The sequence below is a fragment of the Hippoglossus stenolepis genome, chromosome 3 (assembly GCF_022539355.2).
Source record: "Hippoglossus stenolepis isolate QCI-W04-F060 chromosome 3, HSTE1.2, whole genome shotgun sequence".
In the NCBI taxonomy this organism is placed as follows: Eukaryota; Metazoa; Chordata; class Actinopteri; order Pleuronectiformes; family Pleuronectidae; genus Hippoglossus; species Hippoglossus stenolepis.
Window position 1 is genome coordinate 12,347,421 of NC_061485.1, and position 16,292 is coordinate 12,363,712.

General features: G+C 40.3%; 2 protein-coding genes across 5 annotated transcripts; one reads left to right on the plus strand and one right to left on the minus strand.

Annotated features, from left to right (window-relative positions):
• Nucleotides 1-743: 743 nt before the first annotated feature.
• On the minus strand, nucleotides 744-9,908 carry si:dkey-264d12.5 (interaptin). Of its 2 annotated transcripts, none has more exons than XM_035152700.1 (16): nucleotides 9,771-9,908; nucleotides 8,589-8,765; nucleotides 8,377-8,497; nucleotides 7,434-7,651; nucleotides 6,947-7,045; nucleotides 6,414-6,579; nucleotides 5,218-5,268; nucleotides 4,669-4,781; nucleotides 3,852-3,962; nucleotides 3,516-3,611; nucleotides 3,264-3,404; nucleotides 2,958-3,064; nucleotides 2,180-2,321; nucleotides 1,567-1,703; nucleotides 1,355-1,472; nucleotides 744-1,033 (listed from the first exon to the last, which is right to left on the minus strand). In XM_035152700.1, exons 1-16 carry the CDS (start codon nucleotides 9,783-9,785, stop codon nucleotides 1,019-1,021), a joined length of 1,827 nt encoding a protein of 608 aa, XP_035008591.1. In that variant the 5' UTR covers nucleotides 9,786-9,908; the 3' UTR covers nucleotides 744-1,018. The 2 variants fall into 2 exon arrangements, with proteins under 2 accessions (XP_035008591.1, XP_035008590.1); XM_035152699.1 differs by having other exon boundaries at nucleotides 7,425-7,651.
• On the plus strand, nucleotides 6,621-15,824 carry LOC118105205 (epithelial membrane protein 3). Of its 3 annotated transcripts, none has more exons than XM_035152706.2 (6): nucleotides 6,621-6,639; nucleotides 11,627-11,734; nucleotides 13,583-13,691; nucleotides 14,115-14,217; nucleotides 14,326-14,466; nucleotides 15,070-15,824. In XM_035152706.2, the coding sequence occupies exons 3-6, from the start codon at nucleotides 13,614-13,616 to the stop codon at nucleotides 15,243-15,245; spliced, it is 498 nt and encodes a 165-aa protein (XP_035008597.1). In that variant the 5' UTR covers nucleotides 6,621-6,639; nucleotides 11,627-11,734; nucleotides 13,583-13,613; the 3' UTR covers nucleotides 15,246-15,824. The 3 variants fall into 3 exon arrangements, with proteins under 3 accessions (XP_035008597.1, XP_035008596.1, XP_035008595.1); XM_035152705.2 differs by lacking the exon at nucleotides 6,621-6,639 and adding an exon at nucleotides 10,022-10,168; XM_035152704.2 differs by lacking the exon at nucleotides 6,621-6,639 and having other exon boundaries at nucleotides 11,532-11,734.
• The last annotated feature ends 468 nt before the right edge of the window (nucleotides 15,825-16,292 follow it).

Here is a 16,292-nt window from a genome sequence, read left to right on the forward strand (position 1 = left end):
GTGTGTGTGTGTATATTTATATGTAAATTAGAGAATCTCAAAATGCTTTGGTTCTGTTATTCTTATATCTTTGTGAATCGTTGGTTGTCAAATCGCATCATTAAGCCAAGTTGTGCTGTAAACACGTTTGTGCATTTCTAAGGTCCTCGTCAATTCTTGTATATGTTGCATTTTAATATTGAGTGTTTATGATGGTTTGGACGAAGGGGTTAAACGTGCCGCTGTCACTGAAAAGAAGCTGTAACATGCAGCTGATTCACCTGCAGGCAGCAGCTCAGACTGGATTTTTCTTCGATTTATGAACTGTAATTGGATTGATAAGATGTTGCAGCTGATGCATTCCAGGAATCGGTGTGTTAAACTGAGCAAGAGGCCGTAAGTGGTGAATGGATTATGTTTTTATAACTTTCTTATACTTAACAACCATTACTTCAAATGACTGTTCACTACATACACACACCACTTCAAACTGTATTTCCATAGTGACATAAAAAAAATGTGTTTTATTTAATGCAAAGAAGAAAGCACAAGAAAGAGTATAAAGAAGAATTGATTTATACCTACCTCAATTCAAGCTCAAATTATTTTTTTAAATAAATAATTCCATTTTTTAATAATTTTATTATAAATATAACTAACATTAACTCTCTAAAGAAGACCTGTCCGTGAAGGTTCAGTTCGAGAGATTGTTGTGCTGAGAGTAAATTAAATTAAACTGAAAAAGAACATTGCCGAGCCAGAAGTAGATTCCTGGTATTTATTCATCAAATTTACGTTTAAGGTTTCTAAACGATATATTCATATTTCTGATAGAGAATTTCAGGGACACAAACGCTCTGAGCTGCTGAGGGCGCGCCCGGGGAGGCTGATAGTTGGAAGTGGCTCTGAGCAGTGGTCAGCTTCAGGTAACCCACCTCCGCTGATCGAGACAGGGCCGCAGCGACGGGGAGAAGTCCCGTCTGTCTGCTTGGTGCGACGACTCTGAGTCTCCTCCAGTGACGTCTGGATTTCAGAAGGCTTAGGCGTCATCGCACTGGAGACACAAACATTGTATGATGTTTTATTTCATCAAACAAAGATCTAGTTCTGAAATGTCATCAGACCTTCCTTAAAGTCTAGAGTAATATCTTGAAAAATAAATAATATATTAAAGTTAAAGACATTCATGTTTCGAAGAGAATGAAACTGAATAACTGAAGACCCCCTGAGGACGTCTGAGGCATTACAGTCTCAGAGGTTTGCTTTTAATCAGAAGGAAGCTGAAGTAGCTTTAAAACTACAACAACATGAAGAACACCTGCTCCAGACCACAGCCTACATATACAGATAAAGCAGGTGTTACTGTTTCCAGTACCTCAGCAAAGTGACGTGACTGCTGGCTCTGTACGGTTCGTTCCAGGACAGTCAGCTGATTCGACATGTGGATTAGTTTCTCTCCCAGTGTCTTGTTTTCCACCTCCAGAAAAGTCACCCTTACAATCAGAACAAACACCTCGTCTTCGTCAGTGAACACACACATCACAAAAAGGACTTTTGCTATCTCCTGTGTGTGGACTCATTCAGCACCTGCACTTGGACAAAGCAGCAGTTAGATTTGTGTCCTGCTTGTTGTGCTCCTCCTCGTTGAGCTGCTGGAACAACCTCGTCCTCTCAGCGAGTAGTTTCTCGTTCTCTGCAGTTATACTCACAACAAGCTCTTTCTCCTGGAAAAGAAAAACATTTACAAAAAATGCAATTACCATCCTGCTGTTGAATGCCTCCGCCTACCAGTACGGTTTCAGTCCCTCTATGTCTCCCTGACATATTGCATCCAATTGGTGGTCACTGTGACCTTTGACCTTGGACCACTGGAATCTACTCAATTCATCTTTAAGTCCAAGTGACACCAGGTCAAACTGTGAAGCGGTTCCGCCCCTTTTTCTTCTTCTTTGATAACGTTGAACTTGACTTGTTTTTATGTGCGCAGGTTTTTTTCCCCCATCTTGTTTTCCATTCATTTTCTACAACAATCTTTATATTCATTCTTCTTCTTTGTTCAGTTTATTGGCGAGTGGCAACAAACGTCAAGGTGCATTACCGCCATCTACTATACCCTCTTCCTCATTGTATTTCTTCATGTCTTTTATTTAAACTCTAGAAAGAAAAAAAGAAAGAAAGAAAGCCAAAGTTGCAGGTTTACCTTTGTTAACGAATGGGAACACAGCGACAGCTCTCGCTCGAGACCTTTTATCTTCTCGTCACGCCACGTGGTTTCATCATCAAACTTTTGTTTTGCCCGACACAATTTGACTTTGTGTTTTTCCTTCATTTGGTGGTATTTACTGTCAACAGATGGACAAACGTACAACATGAGTCATGAGTCATTTCAGGGTGTGAAATGCAGATTTTCAAGCTGTAACATTGTCAATGAACTCTACAGCAGCGTTTCCCAAACTAGGGGCCAGGGTCCCCCGGGTGGGTCGTGAGACACAGAAGAACGGGTCGCAAGCTGATTTAAAAAAATGTAATACAATTCAACACTTTGGCCACTAGGGGTCCCTAAATAAATACAATAACAGAAGACCCAGTTTGATGATGTCATGAAGCAGCGTTGGATCATGGGAGTTGTTGTCTTCACCACTATTGCCGATGAAATTCTACTTGATGCAACTCATGTTCACAGATGAGGTAATGTAAAGAAGATTTATTCACGTTACACAGCAAACAGCAAGTAACTAATCATAATCCATTTCTAGTGACTAATAAAAACAGTGGAGGGTAAAAGCGGCTGACTGACTAGCAGTGTGTTTTTCATTTGTCTTTCCTTTGTTTGCCCCGGAAGTTAAAGCAGAGACGGACAAAGCCACAGGTGAAGCAGACATGATGCAGTTAGTAGGCGACCAAAGTGAAACGTCCCGTTCCCAGGAACAAAGTCGTGGAGGAGTTTGAAGTGTTTGCAGGTGTCGTGGGCCTGTTACCTGCGCTCTTTGTCCAGACATTTGAGGGTTTCACAGATCTCCTTCTTCAGTGTCTCACACTCATCTTGGCTGGACAATAGAGTCCTGACTGAATCATCACCAAACTCCTGCGATCCACAACACAAATCTATGATTTCAGTATTCACAGTTTGTAGGTTAGGAAAGTCAATTTGACCAAATCAAATGAATTTACAGCTTTATTTTGGATGGATGTTAGCTTTCTCTGTCCTTTTGCTCTGATAAAAAGAACGCAGCACAGGGAAGTAGGTTAGTTCTGGTATATTAGCAGCATATGTAAGATATAACCTTATTCTGTGTGTTTTCCTTGTTCAGCTGTTGCTCTTTACCCTCTTTGGTAAAGGAATTTTCCTGTTTCCAGTTTTCACGATGTTTCCAATCGGCCTCTTTTTGATTCCAAAAACCCAGATGCTGCTTTAGATAATATATCTGAAAGGGTAAAAAAAAGTTTGGACATAATGTATAAATAATTCTAATTATTTGTTACTGGATTTAATAATCTGAAACTTCTTAAGAATCTTTTAACTAAGATTCACTCACCTGTGACTCCTCCAAAATACATCTCTTCTGAGCACTGAGGCTATTTTGTAAATCTCTACAAACCTGGATGCTCTGATTCAGTTCAGTTTCCCTCGACTAAAAACACAAATAACAACAAACAGGGTTTAACTCACAATAACCTCATATCTTGAGCTACATTTGCTGAAACTGATGTTTATATTTGACTCTACATCTTCTTCTTTTAAAAGATTGCATCAGTATAAAATAATAATTCCATGCACAAAGAGGGTTGACACACTGTTTGATGTTAATATAAAATGATTTGTTTTGTTGATGACAGGTGTAATATTCTCTTGTAATGATAAAGAACTTTACTTTAGCCAGCTCATTGGCCTGCTCAGCCTGAAGCTGCACAGTGTGGATCTGCTGCTGTCGTTCCTGCAGGTCGGACTCTAGCTGCTCCACCTCCTCCTGCAAAGATACAACCTGGGACCAAGAAACAACATAAAACCACAGTGTTGTATGATCTGATGGGTCAAGTACTGCATCTGTGTCTCTGACCAGGGTCCACATTTATACAGCATCTTCCGACTGCTAAATGTGATGAACATGATAAATCAGGCTTGAACCTTCTGGAAGTTACAGGTTAAAAGTCAAGGTGACTTCATAAGCAATTTTTTTTACCTTGTGAACGCGACATCTTAAGAACGCCTTTTAAATCTGGCACGAATGATCAATTGGACTCAAGGAATTATTGATTAGATTTCAGTGGTCAAAGGTCACAGTGACCTCATGAGTCTGGAAAAAAGATGTATGTAGACTGAAACTGCACTGGTTGGTGGACGCATTCGACCACTGTGCAGTACTTCTAGATTTCTTTATTGATTATTTACTGATTATATACTGATCATTTTCTGGTTTACACAATTAATTGTCTGTTTTAGTTGCAGTACTTTTCTCAGTTTTCACGCTGCACTGTCAAAGCCACGTGGACATAAAACAGTAAAAGAAGTCGTAAAAAGTATAGATTTCGTATTTTCATTCTACAAGCAAACTCCATAACATTTGACAGAAAACGGACCATGGGATGTTTTATCCTGTCTTAAAACTCAAAAGTCAAACAGATTATTGAATATATGTTTTATCTCACTATATCATCATCGTCATCATCATCATCATCATCATCTCTTACCATCTGCTGCAGAGAACTTTTTTCAGCATCCAGTGAGCGAACCCTGTTCCTCAAAACTCGGATCTCAAAATCCAGACGATCGTTCAGCTCTTTGGCCTTTCGCAGTTCCGTTTCTTTTTAAATAAAATCAGATCATGTGATTGTCAGACTATAAATAATACATATAATAAAGAATGTCACTGTTATCATGCTGAATTTATATACGTACAAATATATATATATATGAAAAACTGAATGCTTGTCCTTTAAGTTATATATTGCCTTTTAAAAGTCCCTTCCTAAAATGCATCCTAAGTGACGAGAGACAAAATTCATGGTCCTCGTGTAAGGCAAACCTATATTGTGTGTTTGTGTGTGCTTGCCCTTTATACACTTGCGCTGTGGCTCTGCCTCTCATCCTGTACACGATGGAATAATCTCCAGCTCCCAAACAGAATAATCTTAGAGAGTGAGATCGTAACCCTGAGCTTTTCTCTCCCTTACAAACAAAAACACAGACATTCTCTGACAAACAAAATTAAAGAACGCACATGAAAAATAAAATCTCACCGCACATCTTGAGTTTTTCCACCTCCTGCTGCGCTGCCTGCAGCTCCGGCTCTGAAAAACACAAACAATGGAATAAAACGCAGATTTGTGCAAAGAACTCTTGCACACAAGTTGCTGCAGAGTTTGGGAACTTCGGCTTTTGTTCAGTCTCTCTGGATTCTGTATGATGTTAAAATAACTTGGGAAAGTTTGGAACATACAAATATCTATTGAAGCTGAAAGTTTGCGATGTTTTTCTTTTTCCCAGAACCAGTGGGAGCCTTTATTAAATGATAAATAAAAGCATAAGGACAATCACAGTGACAGCAGCGTACTGTATTATCGCCATGAGAACTCTCTGTGACACTCTCATCTTATCTTGATAATGAAAAGTTCCAGATCTTATGTATTCTTCTCTGCAAATCACAGTAGAAATGACTGAATGCTCACCTTGCACATGTAAATTAATAATCTGTATTTCATGAACATATTGTACATTTGTAGAATCTCTATATTGTATTGTATATTGGTATCGTATGTAGTATTCCTTTTTCGTAATCTATTTTAGGAGGTTATGTTTTTAACTGTGTCTGTCTGTTTGTTTATTATGGTAAAAACTACCAAAATGATTTTCACCAAACCTGATGGGGTCTGGGAATAGCTCATTAAATGTTGGTGTAGCTGCAGATCATGAGACTAGTGCACAGATCTTGACTCAAGACAATAAGGCACATTTAGTGGGCTGATATTTATGAGTTGTGTAAAGTTTGGTTTGGATCAAAATAGCATTTTTTTGGCCTTGGCGGTGCACCACTGAGTGCCTTTTGAGTTTTGGATGCTTTTTCTATTCTCATTTTATTTCTTACTACTTTTTCCCTATTTGTGCTGCTTTGTCTAATAAAATGTCCCTACATATGATCAATAAAGTTACATTGTATCGTACATGTTAGTGTCTCACTCAGTGTCCAAGGTACAAACAAATCTGTTGTCCTCGAAGATGCTGTTGTTGTACCAAAAGCCATCATTCAGATTCAAAGCGACTCATCAACATGTATAAAAGCAAACACGAACATTTTCCTGAGCTCTGTACTTATTCATGCATCTCGTGAACTTGACTCTGCTGCGAATCCATCTGCAGATGCTGAATTAAACTCCCAGAGAGACATGAATTGACTCTGTTCCTCTGTTTCACAGAAAATGTTAAGCCGCACTCTCACCATAAGTCTTTTGGGTCAAGTGTGCTGACTCCAGCTCATCAGTCAAATGTCGGATCTCATTGTGGGCCATGGCCAGCCGGCGGGAGCCCTCCTCCAGGTCCCGCTCCAGAAGAGAGCACTTCTTCTCCACACTGCTCGACTGGCCGCTCGAATGTCTGGCCTCCGCCTACAGAGAGAGACACGGCTCACCCAACAACCAAGATCACAGCGGCTCTGAAGCCAACCAGTAAGTACAAAGAGGAATCTTCAGAATTACATGCAAGAGACCTTGAGAAGTGCATTGGATGAAGATACACGTGTGGCGTTGTGTCTTGAATTTCTTCTGCCATGCAAAGCTCCCTAGTTTGTGCTGGTAGCAGATCTTAGGAGCACTGGAACAAAAAGGGGAGCAGGTCAAGTGGATGCTGCTGAGTTTTCAACAGACAACATGCAAAAAAGAAATCCTCACAGTCACACATGCAAGTTGGCAGTTTTTAGTGTTAGTTAATATTTTAACAGGATGCAGTCACATTACTGTAAATCGAAGTACGTACAGGAATAAAACTGTGTTTGCTTTGCGAAGCTTTGTGGAGTCCGAATAAGAGTCTCCTCCAGGGACTATGGCCGTGATGTGGTGCCCCCTTGTGGGGAGACTGAGGGATAAGATTACATCACAGAATCACAGAGTAAATCATCTGATCACAGAGAAATAATGTAATGTAAGATGTGTTTCTCTAACAACCGGAGAAATCTCAACAAGATATCACTTGTCAACATGAATCTGACTGAATTATGACTTAAACGTACAAGACATATCACAAAGAGGAATCACGTGCTTCAAAAGACAAATAACAAAGAAACTTTCACAAAATCCATTATTTTCTCCTATGATGGAGAGAAAATGCTTGTACATTCCTGACTGTGCTGAGGGCTCTGCGTGTTCAGGCTCAAGTTATCAAAGCTAAAAGTCAATGAACTACAATGTGACATATGAGCCATTTTAGCTTTTTTTGTTTATGTTTGCCTTCTAACCTGTCGTACGTTGCTGTTGGACACCTGTGTCTCTGTCCTCGGCGGGCTGCTGCTGTCTCCAGCACTCATCAAGCTGTTGCTGTTGCTGTTGGTAGGATGCTCACTTGTCTCTTGCAGAGAGGCCCTCTCCACTAGCAGGTACGCCACCTGCTCACTGGGGCTGCTGGGAATCAGCTCCGTGAGGCCCTGTTGGTGCAGCATTTTAGCCACCTCGCTTGTCTGGGCGTCTGTCTCAGTAAAGAGGGAGAGGAAGGAGACTGGCTTTATTTCACTGCCGCTGTAAATGTGGAAGCTGATTTTATTTGCTGACCTTGTTCCAAGGGAGCAGTCACATAATGTTAATCTACCCCAGTAATGGCTTTGTTTATACAGTATTTTGATTTACACATCTCTGCTAATATGGCTTTAGATTACTGCTGAAAAGTAACAAACCAAATGTACATTTAATCTTGAGTAGAGTCTGACTGATATGGAATGTTGTTGGCCGATACCAATATTGAGGAGTAAAATATTTCCGATACAGATTTATTGACATATTGATAATATAAAGGCTGCATTTTAAAATTTGTGGCAATGATTCCTTTTTAACAAACCTTTATGACATATAAATGTAATTGAAGCTTGATATTCTAAGATGATTCATAAACTTTATTATAAATAACTAAATAACAAGAAAATGCTAATATAACCAAATATTTAGAACTTGAAAATGTGAACATTTCTCTGCAGTTTTTTCAGTAAAATATTTATCAACTTAAACATAAACGCAGATATCTATATGACTTTGAACGTCGTAAATCCACTACTTTTGATTGATCTGTTGGGCTCTAATCCAAAGAGAAATATTACATATCACTTGGAAATATATATAGAAATATTGAGGACAAAGACTCAGAGGTATGAGTTTTAACACCAATGCTCATGCTATGTTGATGGGATTCATGTTTACAACCTTGAAGGGATATTAGCTGCCGCAGCTGGTCCTTAAGCTGGTCGTTCTCGTCTTGTATCAGCTGAGCCAACACGTCTTTCTGCTCTGTAAAGATGCGGATCTGCTCCAAGGATTTCCGCACCTCGCAGACAAAAAGCACAACAACATCAGACGTGTCCAGACTTTGACATATTCTGTCTCCGGCTGACAAAGTTGGAGTTGCAGTAACTTACCTCTGCCATCTCTGCCAAGTGTTGTGAGCGCTGCATGTCCTGCTCCCGGGTCGCACTGCTCAGACAGGCTCTGGTGCTCTGGAGGCCACGCCATAGAACACACAGCTGAGCCTCTTTAGGGGAGTCGGGAGCACATCCCTCCTCTGTCAACCATGTGGTGATCTGCTCCAGCTCCTCCTGTGGACAACATGGGTCACTTGTGGACTTGATTCTATACATGACATGATGGGTGGCTGTGGCTCAGGAGGTAGAGAGGGTCGTCCATTAACCAGAGGGTTGTTGGTTCAATCCTGAAGTGTCCTTGGGCTACTGAGCCCCAAACTGCCTGACGACTGTGCAGACAGTGTATAAATGATTATTGAAGTGCTGTACAAATGGGTGAATGTGACTTATACTGTAAAGTACGGTGGCCCTGAAGTCCAAAATACAAGGGTATTCATTTCTAACAGAGAAGTACCTACTATATCGAAAAGGCTTGTTGCTGATTGAACGTCTGTTACTGTCTTTGTAATTTGTTGTGTTTTGCACTTCAGGGCTACCCTAGTGAAGCTTTGAGTGGTTAAACAGACTAGAAAATGGTACTATATATATACACAGTCCAAATATGGAAAGGACTACTTGCACTTTTAAGGAGGAAACATTTTGTTTATATAAAATAATATTTAATAGGAGCAAGTTACGAGTGCCATAATGAAAACATAGCCAACTTTCCCTTAAAGTTTCTCAAGATGTCTACAGTAAAATCTTCTGAAACTTGACATACAGACAGTGGGGGTCACAATGAACAAGAGTGAGGTGAAATATCGGTGTCTCCTCTCAAAGACTTTCCTGTGTGACTGTGTTTTCATCCCCAAAATGGCTCCAAAAAGAATCCTGACAAACTACAGACAGGACCGACACTCGTTTGGTCAAACTGTCTGCACTTTGCGAGGAGCAGCTGTGTCTGTGGCGACAGCTGGAGCTGCTCCTGTTGAAGTACTCATTCCGTTGTGTTTATGTGGTGTATGAAGAGCCAACCGTTTGTAATGGTGAGAGTTGTATCAGGATGGAGAGAGGAAGAAAGAAAGAAAGAGAAAGAAAGAGAATTAAGAGGAAGGAAAGAAAGTGAAATACAAGGAGAGAAAGAGAGAACGACAGAAAATGAAATGTCACATCTGCAGCGGAGTTCAATGGTGTTCTTACCTCTGCTGAATCCATTTGTTTGCGGTGTCGACAGAAAACCCCCCTCACACTTTAGTTTGTACCGTCGCTGTCATGGAGATGAACGTTCCAGAGCAGCAGCAGCGACGTAAACACGCGAGCGGACCGTTGTTTGACGATTATATCGGTTCGTTAAAAAAAAAAAAAGCACTCACGCAACTGCGACTCTGCGAACTTCTGGGATTCTTCAACAGGACTGAACTAAACAACCTCAACGTAAAATAAACCGCGGTAATGAGTGTAAACTGCGTGGGATTGATGCTGCAGCTTTGTTCGGGAGAATGTCTCTTTCTGTGGTTGGTTCTGTTGGTTCCTCCTGGGAAGACACACTGCGAGTTGTCCGTGGGTCCCTGAAGGCGTCTTCTGGGACCTTTAACAACGTGAGTAGTTTGGAGTCACCGGTAAACATCAGTAAAACCGAGGTGTTGTGTGATGGATTATCTCATTTGTCTCCATTACTTCATTATTTTTTTTTACTTTATAGCTCTACTACGATACAACAGAGAGAGAGATGTTTTACATTTTCAATCCTCTGCATGTTTTGACTGTTAAAGTTACTGCAAAAAATTAAGATTTTACAGATGAAGCTAAATTAGTTTGGCTCAATAATGGCCCAAATCCGGCAGGCCAGAAGAAATACCTTGGCTCAAGTAAGGTTGCCAGACTTGGGCCAAACCTGGTTGCAATGACACCCCAGAATCAGCCCAGCACAGTGGCCTGGGTCCGGCTGCTGAAAGTGAACCGTCAATGATCGTACCGGGCAACAAAAAAATTACAGACTTTACCTATACTGGTCAGACTCTGGTTGCCAAAACCAAACTGCCAGCATCAGGCTGAAATCAGCTCAACAGAACTGGCCTGTACCTGCTGGCTCAACTCCAGAGGACGGTTTTACCAGAACTGGCCCATATATTAAAAACTTACAATAAAATCTGAAGCATTGTTTTTTGAAATGTAGACCACTCAAAATATATCAAATAGTTCATATTAGCACAAAAAAATAAAATACTGCTTACACGTTTATGCAACATTCATAATAACCCATAATGTAATTAATGATAGTGTAACACTGTGGTGTAGGAATCTGATTTGATGATGAAAGTATGAAAATATCAACACAATGGGAGATTTGAATTACATTAGTGTAAGTGTGTTAATATTTATATTATGTTATGTTATTCACTGTTTTTATCATTGTACTGGTGAAGGAGACATATAATAGCTTTCCTCGTGGGACATCATTTATTATATTATTATTACTGTAACGGTTTTTGAAATAGAGTTTAGACATAATTTGATTTTCCTTCTGAAGATTACATTTTGTGTTGTGTCTTGGGTGGTCTGAGATTTCCTGCACGTTTACGGTCAGAAGTGGGCAGTAATTGGCCCTGATTTCCTTCCTTTCAGTCACCTCACTTAGAAATGAGTGTGGTAGTCTCTATGCTGAGCTGTGAGCTGAATGCACAGCATGAGTGCATGGTACAAAAGTGTGGATTTGACCATATAAAATCCAACCAATGCCAACCCACACATCAACCGCTGTTGAGTTGTGATGTTTCTACTGTCTGACTCTATTTGCCCCTTCGAATACACTCTGAATAATGGATTTACATCATCATATTGTGTTCAGTACTTTAATGCAGATCACATGTCTGCTGTGTAACTTTGGAGAAAATGCTCTGTGTTGAAGCAGGTCCAGAGGAATGTTATTTTTGGTGCTGGGTCGGTCCAGACCACAGATTTGAGGGGGAGGGCAGGGAAAGTTTAGAGGAAATGGGTGTTGAGAACTCCTCCTATATCGGACTCCACATTCCTCCACTGTCACCTCGTCTCCATAGTTTTCGAGCTGAGGCATCTGAGAGGGAAGAAACGGCACGAAGGGAGGACAGCAGCAGAAAAAGACAAAATAATCAAAGGCAACCACTGACGTGAAGAGAAGCTGAAGGGTAAGAACTTCATCAAAACATCTTGGTTGTATTGGATTAAACTGAATAGATGAGCCTGGGTTTGCTGTCACTGACACAACTTAGTGTATGTGTGATGAAACTCTTGCCCAATGAGGTGCAGGTCACACCCAAATGTGATCAAATGCTAATAGGACTCTTGTTTGAGCGTCTGAGATGCTCCTCCACCATGAAACTCTCTCAGTTTACGTGGTCGTTGCTCCTGCTCTGTCTGTGCCAGGCACCTCCAGCGATCACGTAGACCAGATGTAGAAGTATGTAATCAAACGCATGCCTCCCTCAACTGTCCACAATCTAACAGCAACAGTGACTTCCCTCTATGGGCAGAGCTGGATGGGAAAGACAAACGTGCAAGGCGAAGAGTTCCAGCTCCCAAGAAAGTTAAAAGTTTAAATCTAGCCCTTGTAGTATTTCGATCGGATTAAATTATTTGTGAAACCAAAGCATCAGTCTTTCTTTCAGGCCACAGAAACGAAAATGCAATATATACAATTAATACACTAATTTGTGCATTAAACCCTTTTCTAATTTTGATAAAGTCAATTTTAAACAAAACTATATGCATGTTTTAGAGTAATTCCTGATGTACTTTATTCTGATTTGGCAACATCTGTCTTTACTAATCTCAACAGGGATTAAGAAGAAGTGAAACAGGAAAAATGTATTATTAATAATGTGCCTTCTTGTTTTTTGTGCTGACGTCCTCAAAAATCATGAGGACAGGATATCATGAGTATTACTGGATAGTTAATTTATCTGAACACTTCTCCACGCCACAAGGACACATCTTCTTTTATATCATCATTAGTGTCGTTGTCTTTGTTTTCATCACATGTTATTGTGAATTGGTTGACTCTCGTAGGAGGTCCCTTATTTTCTTTGTTTGTTTTGTATTTTCAGATTTTAATATTTAAGTGGAGGCTTGGAATAGGCCCAATGAGTTTTCTGCCTCTCCTACAATGTATATTATTATTTGTAATTTTTCTATGTATTTATTCTAATCATTGCTAAATAAAATAATGTAATCTATAATCTCATGCTCTTTGATAGCTAGATAGATAGACAGATAGACAACTGATCCCCAGAGGGAAATTAAATTGTCATAGCAGCCAGGTATAATAAAATACAATAAAATACAAGGTAAAGAAATACACAAAATACAAAAGGAAATACTAAAAGTGCAGTAGAGATCAAAATACACACTTAAAACACGACAGAATGAGAGATTAAATAAATAAATTGCAAAGGAAGTTGCGATACTGGATCTGCAAAGAATCGTGGTGATAACATACTGATGACATTAGGATGATAATACTAATACTAATACTTTAAAGACTGTTACAAAAAATTGCCTTTTCATAAGTTTAAGAAAACTAAATAAGTGTATAGGTATGTCTTACTTATTGAACTTTAAGTGTAATGATTCATGTATTATAGATAGAAAGTAAATTGTAGAAAAAGACCCATGTAAAACCATATGCAGATACAATTTCAGACTACATGCCTGTTTACGGAGGTGGTAGTGAACTGATGATGGGATGTATTCCTCAGAGACTGGACGGGCTCTGGAGATCCCCCACCCAGTCGGGCTTGTGACTCGATAAATGAGCAGAGATTGTCAGTGTAGATGTGGAGGAGCGTGATGAAAGAGGTCAGAGTTTCCCCGAGAGGAAACTGCTGGCTGTTTTAAATGACATGCAAGGAAGTTAAGGCAAATGGTTGATGACATTTCTGTTTGATTCTATATGAATCCACCCGATTTAGCCAGAATGGACTCTACAGGTGGAATTGTCTTGTTTTATAATCTTTAATCACATCGTCTGTACACAGGATAAAAGTCTTCCCACATCTACCGGCAGCCATGGTCTTCCTCCTAGTATCCCTGATTGTGCTACATCTGGTCACCTTGGCCATGCTCCTCATCGCCACCCTGGAGAAGGTGAGATATAAACTGGGCTGGTAACTTGTATTGTCCCCACTTTGCCAGTAGATGTCACTATTAACCCAGTTATGGTCTTATTGCTCAATAGTAAATAGACAGAATAACGTAGCGCTTTTCTACTTAAAGAGCTTCATACAGCACAAATTGACAGTGTCAGTGCAGCCGTCAGGAGCAATTTGGGGTTCAGTCTCTTGTCCAAGGACTCTGTGGAGCCGGGGATCGAACCATACAACCTTTGGGTTAGTGGATGATCCTCTCTACCTCCTGAGACACAACCAGAGACAAAGAGGGAAATTAACAAAAAATGCTGCATAACAACATACTAGTTTTGTGCATGAAGTCACAGGAATACTCTCTTTTTGAAATCTGATCCATCACAGAAATGTCTTTCTTTCTTTCTTCCTCTCTTCCTCCCTGTAGTCCTGGTGGATATGGGATGACTCAGAAATCTCAGACCTCTGGTATAACTGCTTCCATGACAACTCCAGTGACACCTGGATGTGTGCTGCTACAAACGAAAACGGTAAATGATCCCGCTGACCTACATTTGTTCGAGGATGTTTCCTTATACGATGATGATGTAAATTGTGTCTGTATGAATGAATGAGTCTGTGTGAACTTGTTCCCTCAGACTGGCTGCAGTCGGTCCAGGCCCTCATGGTTCTCTCTGTGGTCTTCTCCTCTATCTCCTTCCTGTTTTTTCTGGGCCAGCTCTTGACCATGTCTAAAGGAGGACTCTTCTACTTCACTGGCTTCTGTCAGGCCTTCGCAGGTGTTTTCCTTATTCCTTCATCTAACCCTGTAAATTAAATTGTGACAGCATTTTACATTTGCAATTCATTTGAGAATTCTTTTTACATGTATGCTTATGTTTTGTGCACTGAGGAAGTGACGGGTATTTGGGTATTTCACCGTTGTGATTCATCTTGTTGTCAAATTATCCTATGAGAAATATCAAAACCAACAACGAGCTGATTCTAAAAACAATGGTTGTCTGTGTAGTCAAACCCAGACATGGCTTATTCCTCTTTAGAGCTCCTTGTTGTCCAAACATTTTTCAAAGGACATCAGTGAGCCACACAGTTTTACTAGGCAACATGGATTCTTTCCAATGTCCAATCCTTCCACTAAGATTTGTGGAAATCAGTTCAGTAGTTTTTACATAGTCCTGCCGTTAAACAAACAAAGAGACTGAGGCAAAAACACAACCTCCTTGGTGCCGGTAACTAAAGGTGAATTTCATGGTTGGTCTGTTGTACTGAATTACAGTAGATCGTACAGGTCTATCTATTGAAGAGAGTGTATGTTGCATTAAAAATGTATGAACATGGTGATATGAGATCATTTGAACTAAAACTTGTTCATACTCTTGCAGGTTTCACAGACTTTGCCGCCTGCCTCATCTTCACCTTCCACAGAAAGGAGATCCTAAATGACACCAGAGACCTGAGCAAAGGACACTTTGGCTTCTGCTTCATCCTGGCGTGGCTGTGCGTCCCTCTGCTCCTGGTCAGCGGGGTCCTGTACGTCCACCTGCGCAAGAAGCAGTGAGAAGGGAAGAAAGCTCTTAATAGGAGTCCCCTCACTTCAGTCACCACCCAGTTAAGAGTAAAGCAAGGAAATAAGACGACTGAGAAGGAAATACCTCTTTAAATGACACAGTGCTGTTTTCCTTCTGACTCAAGATCCACCCAAACGTGCTGCACGGTATGCAGGACATTATGTCATCATGAGGGCATCTCGTTGTCCTTCAAGAACAGCTCAAGGAAATTTACTAGAACTCAGTTGTGTTGTAAGAGACAATGCTCTTGAAGGATTCTGACAGAGATCTATTATGAACCTAGAATGACTCTCTCTTTACGAAACCACATTTAAATTCACTAGATCCTGATTTTTACGTTATTTTACACAGTCACAGAAGCATCAGTCTCCCAAACATGTCAGATATTTTTGATATTTCATGAAAATCGGTTTAGTAGTGTTTTTGCACAATCCTGCTGACTCTCCAACAAACAGATGAAAACATAACTTACTAGTCGGAGATAATAAATGAATAATTTTTGTGAAAATATTGTGCCTGAATTACTTTTGTACATATCTGTGTTTACTTATTAAAAAAAAACATTGGTTCTTGTCACTTTATTATTTGTGTCAACACTTAAAGGGCTAAATCTGTGTAAGACCTGCTTTGTTTGGGATTGAGTGCTGTATTTGTGACACAGTGCAGGTGCAATCCTTCGTCACGACGCTGTGGTGGTAAAAGGGTGCGCCGTCTTTATCACTATCTGTCATTGTTTGGTGGAATTCCCTGTTTACTTTTTTAAAATATGCCCCAGACTACTTTAACAGAGAGGAAGAGGAGCGTGACCAACTGGGGGCAAGGTTCACAAAGGTATTCCCACAAAAACGAAAAGTGTGAGGTAAATGGTGTTTTGTTATTGCACACAAGGGTTCATTCCAATATAGAATAGACAGAGAATCAGAGACTGAATTTCTTGAAAGTGCTGTAGCTGTGGAGGCCAGGGGAGGTGCAGTAGGATAGTGATCATGTGGGTGAGCAGCGCACCAACCTGTCAGCTTCACAGATTCTCTGGAATC

What these genes read in the sequence shown, in the direction of transcription:
- si:dkey-264d12.5 (XM_035152699.1), bottom strand. An exon ending in AGGAAAACACACAGAATAAG is followed by an intron (nt 3,065 to 3,263) that starts GTTATATCTTAC and finishes TGTGGATCGCAG; the next exon opens with GAGTTTGGTGATGATTCAGT. An exon ending in GCTGCTTTGTCCAAGTGCAG is followed by an intron (nt 1,473 to 1,566) that starts GTGCTGAATGAG and finishes TCTGATTGTAAG; the next exon opens with GGTGACTTTTCTGGAGGTGG.
- LOC118105205 (XM_035152706.2), top strand. Translation starts at nt 13,614, where the DNA reads ATGGTCTTCCTCCTAGTATCCCTGATTGTGCTACATCTGGTCACCTTG. An exon ending in TCATCGCCACCCTGGAGAAG is followed by an intron (nt 13,692 to 14,114) that starts GTGAGATATAAA and finishes TCCTCCCTGTAG; the next exon opens with TCCTGGTGGATATGGGATGA. An exon ending in TGCTGCTACAAACGAAAACG is followed by an intron (nt 14,218 to 14,325) that starts GTAAATGATCCC and finishes TTGTTCCCTCAG; the next exon opens with ACTGGCTGCAGTCGGTCCAG.